Raw genomic sequence first — 17,544 nt, 5'->3', positions numbered from 1 at the left:
TCTGCCTATACAAGCAATAAAATCAGATCAGACTGTCCTGTACTTTAATTAATGGCTTCAAAAGTCAATTCTCCTCTTCCCAAGCAGCCATCTTCCTCCAATTTAAATTATTATTTTTAGAAGTCAAGATCTAATATCTGATGCAAAGTTGAACATTCACAGTTTTGGTTCTGAGAGGATTATTTAATGATTTTTTAGAGTAGAAAACTCCACACAGCATATGAAAAGGAATTTCAGTTTGAACAATGTTAAATTAACCCCCCTTTTCAAGTGGTTTGTATCTTAACCTAGATATTGTAATATTGTCATTATATACAGCACCATTGAAGTACATGGTGCTTTGCAGTTCCTTAAGCAAAAATCTGTAAGCTCTTGATGCACTTAGAATTTGATAGTTGAGAAAACAACAAATGGGAGAAGAGTGAGACATAGTATGAGATGTATAAATTGCAGGATTTGCTATCAAAGGCTGGTTGGGACACTTAACATCTCTTTGAGAAAGGCCCTAATGACTACTTCCCCTCCCTTCTCATATTTACTCTTCCCCACTGGGCAGTGGAGAACAACAGATGGTTATCAGTCAAGAGTAACTAGGGAAACCAATAAAACCTTCACCAATTGCTATGGAGATGGTCTTTTATGTGTTTGGTATGCAGTGTTCATTACATCAGCAATTGAGCAAAATGAAACAAGGATGTTGTAAAAATCCTGAAACTGAAAAGTGGGGAAGGGAATGAGGGAGATTTAAGATTTTAATATGATCATTAAATTCAGATCTGTATTTTTCATAATATTTACTTCCAATATAACTCAAGGCCATTCTCAGTCTAAAGAAATAGCAAGTTTTCAAGCCATACAAATTAAACTAAATGTGAGTGTGCACATACATGCACATATGTGTTCGTGCAGGCATTCTTGCAAAGTTGGTAAGAGCCTGTTAGATCTTTGCAGTAGCCTGCAGCTAAGGCATAGTTCTGGTAAATGTAGGTGAGTGTCAAGTGATCCTTCCCAAACTAGGAAGGAGGTGGAAACTTTTGTGATACCTACAGTACTCATTTTATAATATTTATTTCATTAATACAATTTATATTTTGCATTTATCAATTTCTTAGAATGCTTAGTGCATTTAACATATATTTTATTGTTGTAAGCATTACAAAAAAAACCCTCTTTAAGATAGGTTGGTAGTATTATTACCATGTTATAGTTGTGGAAAAGTGTCAGAGAAAGCTGCCTGCCTAAAGCCATCTAGTGAGTACATGGCAGAATCAAAATTCAAATTCTTATTTCTTTAGTACTATGGTTCATAGGAATCTGCCTTATACCAAGTCAGATGGTTGGTTTATCTAGCTCAGTATTGTTTACACTCACAGTATTGTTTTCACTCAGCAGGGGTCTCCCCCACCCATGCCACACACTGAAACTGGGATATTTTATTTACAAAGCATGTGCTTTACCTCTAAGCCATAGCTCTCCCCCTTGAATTTTGTTTGAATTTTGTTTAGATCGCAGGGAAGCAATTAACTTTCATTTTAATAATGTGTAGAATATGTAGTCTGTAAATATGTAATTGCTGTAATTTAAAATTTCTTCACCTTCAGCAATTCAGATCCTTAGCAAGGAAAGCATTTGAAATAAAGTTCAGCACCTAAGAAAGTCTAATTCCATATGATAACTAAAGAAGAAAGAAATTGTCGGTGTTTTGTTTCCATTAACCAGTTTTTGAAAGCGGGAAGAGTCCCATTTAACTGGGGGCCTTAGTCAGATGTGACCAGTCTTTGGCCTTCTTCTCTCAAAAACAAACACAAAATGTTTTACAATGTACTTCAAAAAATAAAATTAGCATCACATAAAGTTATATACTTAGATTTGATAATCATATATTCATCATTCTAAAAAGCTGTGAATGTTAAAAACTTTCTTGCATATTAGGAATTCTGACTAAACTGATAGAGAACAAGTACCATATTTTTCCATGTATGGCAATAATAGGCCAAATTGTGGGTCGTCTTATACACGGAGAGCAAAGGGGGGACAGGCGATTGGTGACAGCAGCCAGCAAGAGATTGTCAGCGGCGATTGGGCATGTGATTGGTTGCTGCAGCAAGGTCTGCTGACAATTGGCAAAAAAAACAACTCAACAACTTTGGGCAATTCCCCCCCCCCCATTTTTTTGTTGCAGTCCCAAGAAATTGGGGTCGTCTTATACATAGGGGCATGTTATACACGGAAAAGTACGGCAATTATTTTCAAGCAACAGTATTTTTTTGTGAGGGGAGGGAGAATCTGCCTTTACTACAATGCCCATGACTGAGACAATGGCTAGTATGTAACCAGTACATGTGGGACCTGCAACACATTTCAGGGTAGAATGGCCCTATTAAGGTTTCCTGCCACCAAGCCATGCTCTCTTTAAGGTGCTCAATTTTATTCTCCCTCCTCCAGCGCCAGTTTTCCTGCCACTCTCCCCAATCAGTCAGATTTCTGTGATGACTTGAGCATGCTCAGTTTTCAGTGGCTTGCTTTTAGTTATCCCTCCACCCCTTTTAGCTCCCCCGCAAAAAAATACCCAGAGCAAATTAGTTTACTTTAGAATCAGCTAACTTTAGAATTCCCCAAGTCTGCAGATTCTGCCCTCTTGTGTTGGCATGGTGGTATTTAGATAATGTTCAGTATTCAGATAACTTCACAAAACAGTATATAGTTCACAAAATAGTATGTAGCGTACTGTAGGGTAGGAAAACAACTAAACTGAATGGGTAGAATAGCAGTCAATATGAAAATCTTACCTGTTCTGCTTTCTATGCTCTTGTTCTTTAAATCCCCCTTGCAGCTCAGAATATGGCAGGCATCCTCTAGAACCATAGATTTCTCTCCAGCCCTTCTAAATCTGGTTTCAGGATAATATAAGCTTCAAGGTTTTTTGTTTTAAAAGTTACAACATTTAACTTAAAATATATTGTAATGGATTCTTTAAGGTGTATCAATGCTGTTATTGCATCCTTACTGGGAAGAAGGCAAAATCCAACTGCATTCTAATTCACACATTTAATAGTTATGCTGTCATTTATATAAAACTGGGAAAAGTGTGTTTTGGATATTTTGTAAGTTCAGTGAACTTTCCACTGCTGACAAAAATCTGCTACATCATTCTGAATGGATATTGCATTTAGATGATTAAACACAGAAATATAACAGTGAAATAAGAAATATTTGCACTTAACGTATTAGTCACATTGGTTATGATAATTTTACTAGCACTAAAAGTGCACCAAAGTATAGAAGAAGCGGGAATAAAGTATATTCTGTTCTAGGATCCATAGAATTTATTGACAGATTACAATTCTAATTACACACAAACAAACATGTTGTATTATGATTGTGTTTGATGTGAGGGTTTCCCCCTTTTCATTTATTTTATATGGACAGAATGATATGAATTGATTTCCTGCAAAGTGTACAATTTCAGAGATTTGTAAATGTTTTTTCATGCAATTTATGTGGGGAAAAACCTGTTGAAAAGTAACACAAGAAATGTTCTGTGGCAAAAGGAATAACGATCTATTGCTGTAGATATTTAAATGAAGCTTATTCAAGGGCTTTTGTTGGCTGCTAAACATTTATAACTTGCTATACAGGGCTCTAGAACATGGGTGGGCAAACTAAGGCCCGGGGCCCGGATCAGGCCCATTTGCCTTCTAAATCCAGCCCGTGGACAGTCCAGGAATCAGCGTGTTTTTACATGAGTATAATGTGCCCTTCTATTTAAAATGCATCTCTGGGTTATTTGTGGGCCTGCCTAGTGTTTTTACATGAGTAGAATGTGTGCTTTTATTTAAAATACATCTCTGGGTTATTTGTGGGGCATAGGAATTTGTTCATCCCCCCCAAAAAAAATATAGTCTGGCCCCCCACGAGGTCTGAGGGACAGTGCCTGCTGAAAAGGTTTGCTGACCCCTGCTCTAGCACCTCTACATCCTGTTGCCTGCCTGAATTTTTATTGGAATTGTTTTTGAGATGATTTTATTGTTTTATCTCTTGCTGTTTTCCTCCCCGGTGCTGTCAGGCAAGGCAGGTCCAGAGGAAGATATTAACTCTTTATTGTCAAAAGTACACTTAGAAGATAGGGGAAGGCATGTCAATCAGTCCTACAAATCTCAGCTACTTCTAAGTGTGCAGCTGATGAGGCAGTTGCAGCAACAGGAAGGCACCACCCCCATTCTCAGCTTATGTATCTTCCCCAGCTGAGCTGTGAACAAGCAGTCTAAGACTCGGCCTACGTTCAACCGGTATCTGCTCCTCCCGCTTCAATCCTCTTCTGGTCCTGGGAGACAGTGAAGCAGGAGGTGTGGAGGCAGGAGGAGGTGTGGAAGCCCTAGACCAGGGGTCTGCAACCTTTAAGACAAAAAGAGCCACTTGGACCCGTTTCTGAAGAAAAAAAATCTGGGAGCCGCAAAACTCGTCATTATATAAATAACTTTTTTGTCACTTTTTAAAATTATTTATTTGTTTGACCCCTCAGAATCATTCCTCCTCATATAAATAAACGTTAAATTAACAAATTACCTTTTTGTGTGTGTGTGTTCTTCACTCCCCTTCAAAACAGTGACCAGCGTACATGCCCCTTACAATGTAGCGGGCGGTTGGGAAGGTGACGTTGGGACGGTGTGTGACTAACGCACGCACCACCCCCATGCGACGTCACAGCCAGTACAGCGCCCGCCACAGTGGGGAGTGTCGGGATGCACAATGCGCCTCCTCCCCTCGCTAGTATCCGCCCCGGAGCCACGGCAAAGGTGTAAAAGAGCCACATGCGACTCCGGAGCCGCAGGTTGCAGACCCCTGCCCTAGACTCTACACCAGCCTGACCTCTCCCTTCCTCCTCCAGCATCTGTCCTTCACTTTCCAATCCTTCAGCTTAGCCTGCCTCTGACTCTTGCCTCCTGGCTGTTACGGGTTCCTCAGATCATGGATCTCTTCTAAGTCAATCTCCAACCCCACCTTCTCCCAGTGCCCTGTCATCTGTATCCAGCCACCACTCCTCAGTGTCCAGACAGCCCCTGATACTGGGGCTCATTTGGGAAGGAAAGAAAAGATATGTTAAATAAATACATGAAAGTATGAGAATTTTTTTTTAAGACTACAATTATAACAAAATAAATGTAATCCATATATAACATTATACTTAGAATATCTATCAAAACTGAATCTCTTGTATGATGTTGATAGCAGTAGGGAATATAAGAAGTCTTATTTTTTGCTGAAATGTGTCTATTGAATTCTGTCCCACAGTTATTTGTATAACCTTATTTTGTAAGTCCCAGGTTTTCCTCTTCCATTGGTTGTTGAAGGTATTGTGTCTGTTGTCCATGCCTTTGCTATAAACCTATGAATAGCCAAAAACTGTGCATTGCTGTCTACCTGATGTTTTGCATAACTCAAAAGCATTGTTACTGGGTTCACTTGCAATTGACAACCAGATTGTTCTTTAATTATTTCTCCCCATAATTATTTTAATTAAGCAACAATCCCACCAAATATGGAAAAAATGTACCTTTAACCTTTCTAAGCCTCCAACCGATATCTGATACTGTTCCTTTAATTAATTTATTTAGAGTATAATACTATTTTGCATTATTTTATAAAAAATACTGTTTGAGGTTTACTTTAATTAAGTTTTATTACCTTCTGTTTGTATGCACAGCCACATTTTTCATCAGAAATCTCTGCAATGAATTCCTTCTCCCAATTTTTTTTAACCGATTAGATATGTCTGTGCATTCCTCTTGTCCTTTAAATTCTGAAACATGGGCTTACATAAATCCTGAACTGTTGCAGATTTAGGCTGTATCTAGAACAGTTTCTGCTTTCTCTAAAGAAACTTCATAAGAGTCTGGGTTCAGGCAGGCACCAACACAAATGGTTTTTGGAAACTATTATAAACATATTTATGCTCCCAGGCCTTTGCTGGTGTTTAATTCCAGTAGATTTTAGTGTTGATGAATTATTCTTAAAATCTGATGAAAGGAAGTATAAAAATTTTTGAGAAATACTTTAGTGCACAGTGTTATATAAAAGCTTTTTCGTACCACGTTCAGTAGCAAGAGAGACTTTGCATGTACATAGGAGTTGTTCTGAAAGTCTGTTGAAAGTGCAGAAGAGCATAGGAGGATGCTTTGTACTGAGTCATTCTACTGATCCATCAAGCTTGGCTTTTTGGCACAAACTAGCAGTAGCTCTCCAGGGTTTCAGGCAGGATGTTTCACATCATACCTGGAGATGGCAGGGGTTGAACCGGGGACGTTCTGCATGCAAAAGTAGATAACCTTCCACTCTCCATCCCCAAATACCTCAGGTGCAGAGCTTGCCACCTTGGTCGTACTCCTCCCATGCATGTACACAAAGAGATTGTGTAAAAAGTGTTCAAATCTCTCAGCAGTTGCATGATACAGCCTAAGGCTTATAGTTAGTGCTGGCTGCACCTAAGAAAAGCTGGATGGAAAGACTTCAGAATGTGAGTATAGCACTCATATAAAACAAACACAGTTTGTCTAGGTGCATGTTAGGCTAGTACATTAGATTTCTCCTAAAATATTAATAGACTTAAACGGGATCATTTCAAGTGCAGAGCCTGAAATGGCAGTGGAGGGCAAAAGGCGGGGGGGGGGGGAGAGATAAACTACCCAAATCAACCTGCTTTCATCTCCAGCTGTTCCTGGCTCTTCCCTGAGGCTACCTGCAGGTTAAGAATATAAAAATATCTCTACTGGATCAGATGAGGGATCTATCTGGTCCAGCATTGTTTCCAGTAGTGTCCAGCTCTTATTATGCCGAACTGATTTTGTGAAAATATAATTTTAAAAAAGCTGAATGAAACTGAAAAGTCCGTCACATACCTCTGGGAAGGTGACATAAAAGAAGACAGCCTCCCCCCCCCCCCCGTTGTTTGTGCTCTCTGTATGTAAAATAGTGGGAAAGCACACAGAGCTTTCTTTCCTCCTGAGGAAAGCACCTGTGTCCTTCCCTTGTACAGAGTGATGAAAGAGGAGGTTAGGGCAGAAAGTCCAAGCAGAAAAGGATTTAGATACCCTTGTCCATACTCCACCCCACTATCACTAACCTCATTGCTCACACCTACACAGCTCCCCTCTACCATTTCAGGCATGGAGGAAAGGGATTTTTTTTTTTTTTTTGCATTTATTAGGCCCATTTCTTCTCAGTGTGCTGTATATCACCAGTCACATCTTCCTTTCACACACTCCCCCCTTTATGTGATGTGTGTTTATGCGTAACATAAAATCTGGATCCTGTTGTTCAGTTTTTTAAAAAGCTCAGGGCTTAAAAAAAGACTAAACCAAAGATAGAAACCCTAAACACTATGGGTTAAATAGACAGTTACTTGTCACTGACCCACGATAGCTGGAATGTATGTGTGTTTTAAGACACATGAAATATTTTACTGAACATAAACTATTTCTGAATTTCAGTGCCTAAAGGGACTGCATTTCTTTACTTAGTATGTTTAGAACTGCTAATGCGTTGATTTTTCAAACCCAGCCAAGTCTCTGCAGGGATTGGGATAAACAATTTTGGCTTTTGTTTTCATGTATCTAAAATTAAATGCATCTAACACTAAGCAAAAAAATAAGCAAACTTTGCATAACCAACACAGGTTCTGCACAAAATACAGTATCAGAGAACCTTGCAGATGCTAAGTGACTGCTTTAATATATTTTACTTAAAGTGTGTGAAGGGAAGGACGGATTTAGGTTTAACACTTCCTGCCTATTTTATCCCACTCATCAAAAGGTGCACTAGAAGTTGAGGAACTTAATATCTAAGTCTGTTGAGTTCCATCCTGACATCAGTTACTTCTAGGGATAGGGCAGAAATTTTATTCCTTTCCAATTAAAGGTGAATTTACCTATTTTGTACTTTCTTAAACAATATTCAAACCCATATTATCTTTCAAAATTTGTGCATTTTTGAATTTTGAATACATTTCTACAGCCAAGGAATGCATATACAAGGGTAGGGGGTGTATAAAATACACATGTTATGGAAAATAACATACAACAGCAATTTAATGGAAAGAATGCATATATCAGGCAAAACTGCACACAGAGATGTGCATATTAGGAGAAATTCACAATGAAATGCTGCTGAATTTTCATGTGGCCCTTAAATGAAGTGTAAACCGATGTGGAAAACTGAACTTAAGTGCTGAAAAATGAGAAACTTGAGAGAAGCCAAAATTGGCAAATTTGCCAATCCCCAGTTGCAAATGCTTCAGCTATCCTTATTTACTAGAAACAGCTCCTATTTTTTTGAATACATTTTTATTGAAATTCATAGGCGAGGGGAGAATCTGTAGTCTAGTGCCTATTTAAATTATTACTAGCATGCACCCACATGTATTAGAATTCTTCAAATTACCCAGTGTACCTAAAAAGCTAAATATCTGAAACTGTAAAGCTATACTTGTCTGCTCCAAAGTAAATTCCATTCAGATCAATGAGACTTACTGCTGAGTAAATGTTCATATGACTGTAGCATGAGAATCAGTGCTTGGAAGAGGCAGATGTGACCCTGTGCGGTTCTGTTTCCTACATACACCTGATTATGTTGCTGAATGTGTTTGAATTGCAACTGTTCGATAAGTTGCATCTAACTCCATTGTGAAATGAAAAAACGCAACATTCCAATTCACAGGGTGTTTGTTTGTACTTATAGAATAATTTGCTTTTAAAAAAAAAAGACAAATGTGTCAATAAAAGAGTAAACAGTGTTAAATCTAAAAAGGAAAAGGAAAGTGTTATGGGCAGTGTGCTGATGCACACATCACATCTAAATCCAGAGCAGAATAGGCTGTTTTGTGTTGTATGTTTTTATTATTATGTTCCATAAAATATTTTCTTGATGTTGTACACCACTTTGGGATTTTTTGATAAAGGGGGGCGGTATATAAATAGAATTAACAGCAACAACAATTGCAGAGTACATTAATACAAATATAATCAGCAAGGCAGAGAAGAGCCATCAGCAATGTGTTGTGGGAAGGGGGGAGTGAGAGAGACGGTGGAAGAAGCAGCTCAGGCCTTGACCCTTGAGTCAAAAGTAGAGCTGTGTTATATGTGTGTCTGTATTTTCAATATTTTATAGCAAAGAGAATATATAACAAACACCAACATTATAAAAATGGTGGAAAGGGCTTTAATTTATCATTTTAAAAGCTTACAGATAAAGACCAAGGTTTGTATCTGGCTATGTACCTTCACTTATGATAGGTTCTTTGCGGCGAGGGGCTTCTGTGAGAAGAAAAGAAAAGGAGGGTTGTTGTTTTTTTGCCTGTACTCTCATGTGATGCTCCAGAGAGTTCCCCAACCCACTAGACAAGGTTTGGGGTGGGGACACAGGAGGCTGAAGAAGGAAGGAGTGAAAAATGCTTTGCCTTCTTTCCCTTCACAGAAGTGCCCTCTAGATCAAGGATCCTTCCATGATTGAAGATGCACAGTGTGCTACAACCCCAACGATCTACAAAAGGATTTTCAGTTAATTGTTTTGTAGCCATGTACACTATGTTGATGTGTAATGCCGTCTCATGCTACAAAAAGCCAATCTGGCAAGGGTGGAGAAATTGCCTTCTTCCAACAGTTAGCTGATTCATTACTAATTCCAAATCCTTTGTACTGACAATATATGTTTAAGAGTTTGTGTGTGTGTGTGTGTGTGTGTGTGTGTGTGTGTGTGTGTGTATTATTATTATTATTTTCTGAGGTTGCTATGACCATGGTAGTCAAAACAACAATAAATGAAACATGAGCAATATTGTTTAGGTATCTTAATTAACAATTACAAAAGTTTTGAAGGTGTTTTTATACCTATCCAGTATCCCCTAATACAGTTATTTGACTTACTTTTTTTTTAAAAAAGGTCAGCCAAGTATCTGTACATCTCCAACAATCATCAGTATTCAGTCTGTGAATGTGTTTCAGCCTAAAACAGTTTAAGTATAAGTTTGTCTTTGTTTTCTCCTGTGAAATGTTGAGAGATTTCAGTTATGACTTGAGTGGGATTTAAGTATATTCTATTATTTTGCAAACTATGAAGTCAAAGCCTATTTAGTAATGTGGTCTAGGTTCCTTAGGAATTCCAACGCTGGCATTGTCGGGACTGGGGGCTTGCTGGAGACATTTCAGGAAGCAGCTTGGATCGGAAGGATTTAAAACCCTTCCAGTCCCATGGCATGACCCCAAGTGGCAGGAAATTTAGACACACTTCTTAGCATGTCTAAATCTTTCCCGCCTCAAAAGCATGAACAACTTATGAAAAACCACACACACAGCAGCAACAAAAATCGGTGAAGGAATGCGAAAACATTCCTTCACACTTGCTTCTGTCCTACCAGCTTCAACCTGGCGGACCATAGAAGTGAATAGAACCAGCCTCATATGTCCAGACATACACAAATGGGCACACATTTTAGGATCGCAAGCTTAAAAACAAATTTCATGTTAGAAAAAATAGCCTTACCTAATTAGCTATCTTTGTTAACAAAATCTAATTTGTACTTGATTTTTCTTCTTCTTTGTTTTGAAATTCTGACAAAGTATAAAGGTTTGCTCAGACTCGCTGTAAGTAGCAAAATACACCACAGCTGTGCTGTATGCTACTAGAGAAATAATTCTGGAAGCGGTGATCTTTATAAAGCCAAAACAACACCACGCATGCATATGAAAGAAGTATCAGCAGGCTTGGAGGAGCAGCAAGATTTGTAGATGTATCCCAAAAAAACCTTAGAAAAATACAAAGCTCAGCATAATAATTGTGTGTGTGTGTGTGTGTGTGTGTGTGTGTGTGTGTAGCCTAGTCCAGAAATATGAACAGATGTAGCTGTGCCTGGGCCAAGTCTATCCTCAACCCCTGTGTGCAAACATTTTTTGTGTCAGTGAACGACATTCTATATTGAATTGGGGAAAGAGTTGTATTGAATTGGTAGTGTGGAAACACCTGCTGAGATTTTATAATCAGCGATATAAACTGAGATCTTGAAATCAGCGTTATAAGCTATTTTCTTCTTTGCTGCTTTCTCTTATTTGATAACCCCTGCATTTACCCAGCATATTCTAAAGTGCCTAAGGAAAAGAATTCACTCCTGGTGTGTGTATTTTTACATTTAATTCCTTGATTAGATCTGTCTTGCTTGATATACTTGTAGTGATTCTGTGTTTGGTGGTCAGAAATGTTTCAATAGACAGGCCTACCAGATGGGGCCAGTAACAATGCAGAAAAAACATTGAACCACCACAGACATTTGGTGCTTGGAATAATAAAAAGACTATAAAATTAGATTAGTTGAGTCTAATTTGGAATTGGTATATTCCCCATACACCCTTGAAGCTCTTGGGCAGATAAAGCCTTGAGATTTAGTACTGTCAGGACGGAGGACTACAACTTCCAGTAAAAGGGGGGAAACAGCATTCTGTGAGGTCACTGGGGGCAGCATGGTGACCTCCAATGATTTACAGGCCTTTAGCTTAATGAAATTGTTTCAGTGACATGACGGTAAAAGCTCATAATGGATTGGATGCCCTAATGTAATGAAATTATTCCCTTCTGCCTTAGAGGGGGGGAGCGCAATTAATATTTACTGAGACCTGACAGGCTTCAGTGTGCTGTAGTATGCAGCTCTTTCAGTCAGTGAGGAGAGACAGAGCAGCGTGGCAGACTACAGGCAAGCTTCCTCCTGGTGACAAGCAAAGACTGCAAGGGGGTGGAGGGACACCTTAGTGACAGGGAAGCTTAGAACATGGTGCTCCAAGGCAGCGTGGTTACCAGGCAAGCCTTCATACTTTTCCTTCCTTCCTGCAGGCAACTGGACAACAATCAGATCAGCTGCATTGAAGATGGAGCCTTCCGAGCCCTGCGTGACTTGGAGATTCTGTGAGTTGACTTTCTGATTTATTTGTGTGTGCGTGCGTGTGTGTGTGTGTGTGAGAGAGAGAGAGAGAGAGAGAGTGAGAGAGTGTGTGCGTGCATGTGTGCGTGCATGCATGCATGCTGCAGTGCCATTATTTCAGTGTTTGCATCTTTTCTTTTTCTCTCGCTCTCTTTTTACTAAAGTGTGTAGCCAGCCAAGAGAAATTTTCTCACTTGCTGACTTGATGTTACTGTTAATTAAACCATAAAAGAAGGCTTTGGTTCTGTGGTCCTTAGAAGCCACACTGGGTTTTGTACCGAGCAGATTGGGTTTAATAGGTTCTAAAGCACATTGTTTTCTGTATACTAACAGCTAGAACCTGTGTTTTTATGGTTAGGAGGGTGGCTAACAGGTCTGAGTGGTGTGGTATTTGGAAGCAGTTTACAATTGACCTAGTCAGAGAGAATAATTGTTAAACATACAGAAAGAGCTTTGGCATGAAAACACAATGGCTGAGAGGAAATCCCATTGTGAGGATTGTGACAATCCCATTGTGAGGAATGTGATTTAGTATATTAGCAATGTGAACACCTCTAATTTTAAAGATGCATTTTAAAATATATATGACCTCCTCAAACTATTTGTTCTGAAGCAGATTACTGGTATTTCTAATAATTACTAAAATTTACAAATTGGGGCCACCTTACCAAAGTCTTTTGCACACTGTAATTAAGAGTCTCCTTTGTAATGGTTATAATGTGCTCTTACAAAATAGTTGTGCTTTGCAAAGAGAGGCTGATCTCAGCCACACATGCAAGCATCATGGAATGTACCCAACATTAATCATATTAAAAGCAGACCCAATAAAATTAATAAACATGCCTAACTTAGGTCCATTAATTTCAGCGGGCATACTCTGAGTAAAATTTTGTTGGATACAATCTTATATCCTTGTGCTTACTCCTTTTTTAAATTACGCTAAATGATTTTGATGTTAGTCACTTACATAGAAGTTTTCAGATGACGTGGAGAAAGTTATTGTCTTAAGTTTTTACTTTGTACCTCAAACCAAGGATGTTCTGAAGATATGTCACATCATTAGTATATCAATGAATGCGCTCAGAACTTGCAGGCTGTGATGGTAAATGGGATTAGGCCTTATTAAGGCTCAAAAAAATAAGTTGTGGTCACCTAGAGGCCACATAGTTTATTTGCAGGGCAGGTATGTATCTTTACATATTGCCCTTTTAATTACATTGTGGTCGCATATATACAAGTATCCTATTAGCTAAAGTCTAGAGGTGCTCATGGTGAGACAACGCCCTTTTTGCACATCCAGCGGCCCTGCCCATTTCTTAGTCCTGTCATTTGCTGTGAACTAGAATCCATTAATGTCTTTTGGAAATAAGTTTTGGAAACTTGTTTTCTACATGTGGTTCAGGCATTGGAGCGCTGCTATTTAATGAATGAATTTATTCATTCAAGTTCTGATTAGTGATTGGAGGGATGTGTGCCTGCTCAGTGGCAGTCCTCCCAGTGCCATTTTTTTTTTTTTTAAAGGATATATTTGTATCTGGTATTGTTGTGATTGCCAATGTGGACGGTAAATAGGGCATTTTGTATTTATTTTATTAACCCCCCCCCCAAAAAAGTAAAAATATATTTTAAAATGTTTCTATTTTTGTCCAACTGTTTACCAGAAAAGTTACTATGGTTCTGCGGAAATACATTAAATAGTAAGATATATTGCCTTTCCCACAAGATCTTCAGTTCTCTAAATGTCCAGTAAGTTTGATTTTAAACGCTCTTTTTGAATTTTTAGAATAGTTGAAGAATCATGAATTATGGTTTTTACAAGTGACACCAAATGTCAGTCAGAATTAAAATCATCTTAAACTTTCTAGAAAAACATGTGAAATGGTAACATTCAAAATTGTGAATCATTTATGGAGTACTGAACAATTGCCTATATTTATGAGATAGTTAAGTCCCAATGACACTCAAAGCATTTTATAAACAGAATTGGTGCTTATCCGCACAGTGTTTTTCTAGGCATGCAACAACATCTACTGTGGCTCCTATGACTAGAAAATTGTGCTTTCATATTGTGCGAGTAACTTAAGAGTGCTGAACTGTTTGAGTGATTAGCACAACATATCTGCATTAGAATCGGTTGCATAAAAATGTGTCTTGTGGATATTCTTATGCAATTTGAATTTTTTTCCAATGGAATCTTCATGATTATAATTTACACCATTTGATTTACAGTATTCAAATTCGCACTAATAAAATCAGGGGAAGAGGTTTCCTTCCAGTATTAAGGATTATAGAGCAAACTGATTGGCCAAGAATTTAGGTGTAATCCTATAATTGGCATCATTCCTTCATAGTTGGCAAACATCCATTTTTGTCGATGTGATAGAACATATGTAAGACTCTCATATTATTCTCAACAGAAGATACGCTTGGGCCAGGAAAAAATTAACCACAGTAGTGGGCCTTGCAGTAGCTAGCTAAACAGTGGATCAGACTTCCATGTTATTGCTGATCATCATTATGGCAAATAAGTTGAGCCCAGAATTGTTGTGTCAGCATTTTATGATATCTAGTAATGGTTGGTGTGTTGCCATTTACTTTCCTTGCCATACACACAATATCGAGTTATACATAAGACTTTCTTCAGTTGCAGTATACTCTACTGTTACAAGAAGTGAATGAAATTTCCACAAGGAATAAGTTGGCTGCCTAAATTGAGTTACCGTATTTATTCTATTGCAGTATTTTATGCAACATAATAATTGTTCAGAGAGAAATCATAGGAACAATATAGTAATTAAAACTAATTATTGTAGATAGTCATAAAGATGGGGAAATTTTTTTACCAAAAGACTTTTCGTTTCTAAATTAAAAAGTTTTAGATTGAAAGACACATCTCTACATGGTCAAATCACTTATGTTTCTATACAGAAGGGCAATTTTTACAGAGGGCTTTTACTGGAAGGTAGGATGCCAGTCATAGTTCATCTATAAGAGTGACCAGGTACCTGTGTATGTGCATGTATACATCTTACGGCGCTTCTCTTGCGTATCGCCGTTTAAAACATTTTATATTTCCACTTTGTTGGAATGCCAGATCCTTAATCCTTAATATCATGAATTAACCACTGGTCAATGATCTGTTGGCTGAAATCTGATGGTATTGCACACATTGTCTTCAGTAGAATCAAGGTAAGCTAATGCAATTGGAATAAAATAGCGAATTTGTGATTTCAATTTATTATGACACTTCAACTACACATAATAGCTCAGTAAGCTTTTCCTCAATCTTTTCCTTATTGAAATAGCATGTTTGTAATATGTTACATGTACCGTTCTTGATTTGCGATAACATTGTATCAACAATTATCCTAATATTTTCTATTTAATAGAAAATAGTTGTTCATTAGTCGTACCCTATTCCTTAAAGTATGTGTATTTTAGCTGCTCTGTTATTTTGGCCCTAAAAGCACTACAATCAGCATATACATTGTACAAATACGCTGCCTCCATTTTCTTTTCACATCCTCGTTGACATTTGAGGTTTGTATCTCAGATATGCATAGCATATACGAACTAGCGTCTGCTTTCAAATGAAATTACGGGATGAAATGAGTCAGAATTCGACTTGTTGCTCCTTAGAACATGCTACCTGTCTATTTGAGATCTTTGCCAGTGCTGACTAGAAAACAGTACTTTGTAACACATACCAATCTGTCAAATTACCTTTTATCTGTAAAGCGAACCTCAGACATGTGACTAAAAATATATGGTACATGCAGTGGTCAGGTTTTTGTCTTTAAATCTCATTCCTAAAAAGACACTTTAGAGAACATGAATTTAAATTGATTTATTTATCAACTTGCCAGTTTGTTGAGATATATATTTATTTATACCTAATTAGATGCAATGTTTAAAATCATGACATAATTCTAAGTAATTGAGATGTCACTGCTTAATGAAAATCTATAAATGGCAAGAGGATATGATTTGTTGTTCTGTTATGCCACCAAGTATAATCAGTTTAGGCAATTAGGATTAATTTGAATTGTGCAAGTTGCTTTCCTAACTATATAAGCACCATATAAGCAGAATATTTAATGAAGACCCTGATTTTCTAGTTAATGTGAAAATTCAACTTCTTCTGTCATACAATAGGATATATATATATATCTCCTCAGTTTAGATATAGAGTAGAATGCAATAGGTGCCCTTGCATTTACAAAAGGGGAGGGTTGATCCAGTGAATGCTCTGCTAATGGAAGAAGCAGATTCAATTTTCACAAATTTTTCCTTGCCCCTGCAGCCTTTCATTCCATCTTCCACCATTTTGAATAGTCTCCCAACTCTCTGGAGCTGCCTTGGGAGAGGCGATACTCGGGGCTGCAGGGTGGGAAGGAGGAAATTGGTGGGAAATGTCTCACCGTATTAGCGGATGAATCCACTGGACAAAAAGCCCTTCCTTTGGTGCAAGGGCACAGTTTAGATCCCACCAATAAAACAATTCCCTGTTTAAATCTGGTATAGTTAGTGTGGAAGATCAGAATGAATTTACATTATAATTATGTCACTAGTAGCAGTAATGTACTTTTTTTTATCCTACAACTGAGAAACCAACAATTTGTTACAGCTATTATTTTTGTAATTTGGTCAGTTAGAGAACTGATATTGTCTCATTTAAAATCCGATGTAATAGGAGAAAAATCAGATTGTCCCTTCCTTGCCTCATTTATTTTGATGTTTGGAAGATCAAAATACACACTGATTGACTGATTATTTTGATCCAACATGCAGAAAGATTTCTAGGGAAATGACTAGTTCCTCCTATCTTCGCCTCACTAGCAATCTGGATGGACTCCAGCAGAAAGCAGTATTGGAACATCCACTAATTTTCCTTATCAGTTGCTGTTCCATTGTAGCAAAGGAGCAACGTGCTAGAAAAATGTAGCACTAGCAGTTTCAATTTCCTTTTTTGGAATCAGATTAGACATATGAGAAGCCATGTTGAAGTCATTTAGATCTGTGCTTTTTAGGACATCATTTCAGGAAAAAGCAACCCCTAATGTGCACTGAATAGAAACCTGTTATGGGAGATTGTCCACCTCTTCCCACGTACCTGCCTACAAGAAACCAGCAATGCTGTCTTGGAGCTAAAAAGAAATGGATTTTAATTGTGTTTAGTAAGATACAGCTCTCTTACAGAGCATATGGAGATACTTGAGACAATCTCCTGACTGTTACGTATGCTGGAAGTATGAGAGTAAAAACAACAGTGGCCAGATGGCATCAAGGTGACAGGTTTTATATCATCTACCAGCAGTAAGAGAACAAGACAACAGAGACTGTATTTAATAGACTAAATTTATTTCCTTGAAAAGTCCCTGATGGCTGTAAAGGTAGTAGGGAAGGGTTTGGATATCTGTGTAAGTATCTTGATTAGTTCTCTGTTAGTGCTGTAATAATGCAGTCATACACCGAGTGCCATTCCAAATTATACTGATGAACATTTCAATAAAACAACAGTTTCATCCCAAAACACAATCTGTGGCGGAAAGAATTTAGGTTCTCTAGCACATATACATTCTATG

The 17,544-nt window shown here is 37.9% G+C and overlaps 1 protein-coding gene across 2 annotated transcripts in view; it reads left to right on the top strand.

Annotated features, from left to right (window-relative positions):
• Window positions 1–17,544, top strand: part of SLIT3 (slit guidance ligand 3) — a 403,257-nt gene that overhangs the window by 221,634 nt on the left and 164,079 nt on the right. For both annotated transcript variants that reach the window (XM_028717493.2, XM_028717492.2), the window contains exon 6: window positions 11,872–11,943. In XM_028717493.2, coding sequence (XP_028573326.2) covers window positions 11,872–11,943 — 72 coding nt within the window. The remainder of the gene's footprint in view (window positions 1–11,871; window positions 11,944–17,544) is intronic.

The sequence above is a fragment of the Podarcis muralis genome, chromosome 2, assembly GCF_964188315.1.
Source record: "Podarcis muralis chromosome 2, rPodMur119.hap1.1, whole genome shotgun sequence".
NCBI lineage: Eukaryota > Metazoa > Chordata > Lepidosauria > Squamata > Lacertidae > Podarcis > Podarcis muralis.
Note: the sequence above shows the minus strand (reverse complement) of the source record. Positions and strands in the feature narration are given on the sequence as shown.